The sequence below is a fragment of the Dama dama genome, chromosome 5, assembly GCF_033118175.1.
Source record: "Dama dama isolate Ldn47 chromosome 5, ASM3311817v1, whole genome shotgun sequence".
NCBI lineage: Eukaryota > Metazoa > Chordata > Mammalia > Artiodactyla > Cervidae > Dama > Dama dama.
Window position 1 is genome coordinate 90,115,585 of NC_083685.1, and position 2,478 is coordinate 90,118,062.

At 41.2% G+C, this 2,478-nt stretch overlaps 1 protein-coding gene across 1 annotated transcript; it reads right to left on the reverse strand.

Annotated features, from left to right (window-relative positions):
• Nucleotides 1–836: 836 nt before the first annotated feature.
• LOC133055909 (large ribosomal subunit protein eL39-like) lies at nt 837–1,074 on the reverse strand. The gene has a single exon (XM_061140990.1). The coding sequence runs from the start codon at nt 1,054–1,056 to the stop codon at nt 901–903; it is 156 nt and encodes a 51-aa protein (XP_060996973.1). The 5' UTR covers nt 1,057–1,074; the 3' UTR covers nt 837–900.
• Nucleotides 1,075–2,478: the final 1,404 nt, after the last annotated feature.

The window sequence follows — 2,478 nt, forward strand, 5'->3', positions numbered from 1 at the left end:
TGTCTGACTCTTTGCATTGCCATGAACTGCAGGCTTCCCTGTCCATCACCAACCTCCAGCTCAGACTCACGTCCATTGAGTCAGTGATGCCAACCAACTCTCTCACCCTCTGAGATATGATGGCAATTATATCTTGATAAAACTGGAAGAAAAAAAATAAAGAACCCTTGTGGATTGATGAGACTGTGTATCCAGGGGTGTGTCTAAAGCATGAAGAAATGAAAATAAAATAAAACATGAAGAAATAGTGTTAGTTACTCAGCTGTGCCCAACTCTATGCAACCCCGTGGACTGTAGCCTGCCAGGCTCTTCTCTCCATGGGATTCTCCAGGCAAGAATGCTGGAGTTGCCACTCCCTTCTCCAGGGGATCTTCCCAACCCAGGGAACCAACCTACGTCTCCTATGTCTCCTGCATCTTCGGGGGCGGGGGTGGGGGGGGTGGTTCTTTACCACTAACACTGCCTGGGAAGACCATGAAGAAATAGAATGCCTTTAAAAGGATGGATTAGAATCAGAACATCTACCTGGAGCACAGTATAAATCACCTTAGGATTGCTGGTATGAACTGGAGTGCAGATGATAAATACCAACATAGGATTCTTGCAGGAATTCTAATTCCTCAGGCCAATACCATGACATCCTCCTTTCTTTTTGATATATATCTGAATCTCCTTTCAGATAAAAACTTTGCCTGTGCACTACAATTCCTCTTGTTTTGAAAATGTACATTTGAATCTTTTTTTGTTTTTAAACATATCATATTTATTACTGGTCTCAGACTGATAGTGAGGAAATAAGTAACACCAGGAGCCAAGCATTACAGTAGTGATGTTCTCACTGTGATTTGGCTGCTTAAATAAGTGGTCTCAACATGTGTGCCACTTTTTATGTGAGGCTTCTTATAGACTCAGCTTGGTTCTTCTCCAGTGTCTTCTCTTGGAGTTGTACCTAATTTTATTGCCAGTTTTCATTCGAATCCACTGAGGAATGGGACAATTCTGCTTTTGCTTCTTGGCCAGGAATCGCTTGATCCTGAAAGTCGTGTGAGAAGACATGGTGAGGACAGAACTCAACCGCACACAGGATGGCAGAGAAGAGAAAAGAGCTGAATCTTTTTTTTAAGTACATATTTTCTTTTCTTTATCTCTATTTACTCTGTTTTCAAAGTGCAGACCTGAATCACTTTCCATATGTACACTAAGTCTATTCATTGTGAGTACAAGGATATCCCTCCTCTGTGGATCCTAAAACAGTTTCTGGAAAGATGGCAGTGTTGCAGAGAGCTCCTGGGTGTTCCCCATGAACAATAGAGAACCTGTAAAAATTGACATAAGCAGTCAGCCAGCTTCTGGATAGTAGGATTTCCCCCAGTCTTTCTGATATGCAATTTTTTTTTTTTTTTTAGGAAAGTGAAAAAGTGACCCATTTTACAGTGACCCATATTACAGTGACCCAAATGCAAGAGTAATATTAGTAGTTAATGGTTAATGAATATCCACCATGTGACAAGCACAGCAGTATCTCAACTAATCCTAATAAAACCTTACAAGGTGGTTATTATTGTTCTCCTTTACAGAGGGGAAGACTGGGTGTTTCCCAGGTGGCGCAGAGGTGAAGAATCTGCCTGCCAATGCAGGGGATTCAAGAAACCTGGGTTCAATCCCTGGGTTGGGAAGATCTCCTAGAGGAAATACACTCCAGTATTCTTGCCTGGAAAATTCCACGAACAGAGGGGCCTGGTGGGTTAGAGTCCATGGGATTGCAAAGAGTCAGACATGACTGAGCGACTATGCACACACATAAAGGGGAAGATTGAGGCATTTAGGGATTGAGTAATTTACCAAAAGTCCTGTGTAACTGAGTCAAAGACATCACTGGAACCCTATTTGCCTGCATCCAGGGCTAGACTGCTCGCTCCTGCCCTCTGCCGCCTCCTGGGTCTGTAGATCTGTTTGCAGACAGCCAGCTCATTAGAGTCCTTTCTCAAACAAAGAAGTGAGTGTTCAATTTCCTCTTGAAAATTTTCGAGGAAGTTCACTAAAACCCATTCAGATCACAATCTTCTACTCAATCTTCTATAAAGTCCCTGTTGAAAAATCAGCCTCAGCAAGCCCTCACTGCCAAGCTTAAATGAATTTCCCCTGTCTCTTCAGTAGGATGAGAAAATGAAAATGGGGTGATAAAAAATTAGCCTAGGAACTTAATTTTCATTGCTGATATGGTTTAATCCATCTTAACTTTTTTATGATTATGAACGTGTTCAAATCACACAAAATAGAGTAGCACAAAGAACCCCCCGTGGACTCATTGCTTAAATTCAACAATTATTAAAATCCTGCCACAGATTCAAGCACTTTTCTTCCTTGGCTGAAGTATTTAAAAACAAATTCCAGACATTATGTTGTTCTGTCATTTCACCCCCTATTTTACACTTCTAAAATATATAGACATTTTCTCACATAAGTCCAGTGTTATTT

Excerpts from the sequence above, each read along its gene's own strand:
- LOC133055909 (XM_061140990.1), bottom strand. The coding sequence starts at position 1,056 with ATGTCTTCTCACACGACTTTCAGGATCAAGCGATTCCTGGCCAAGAAG.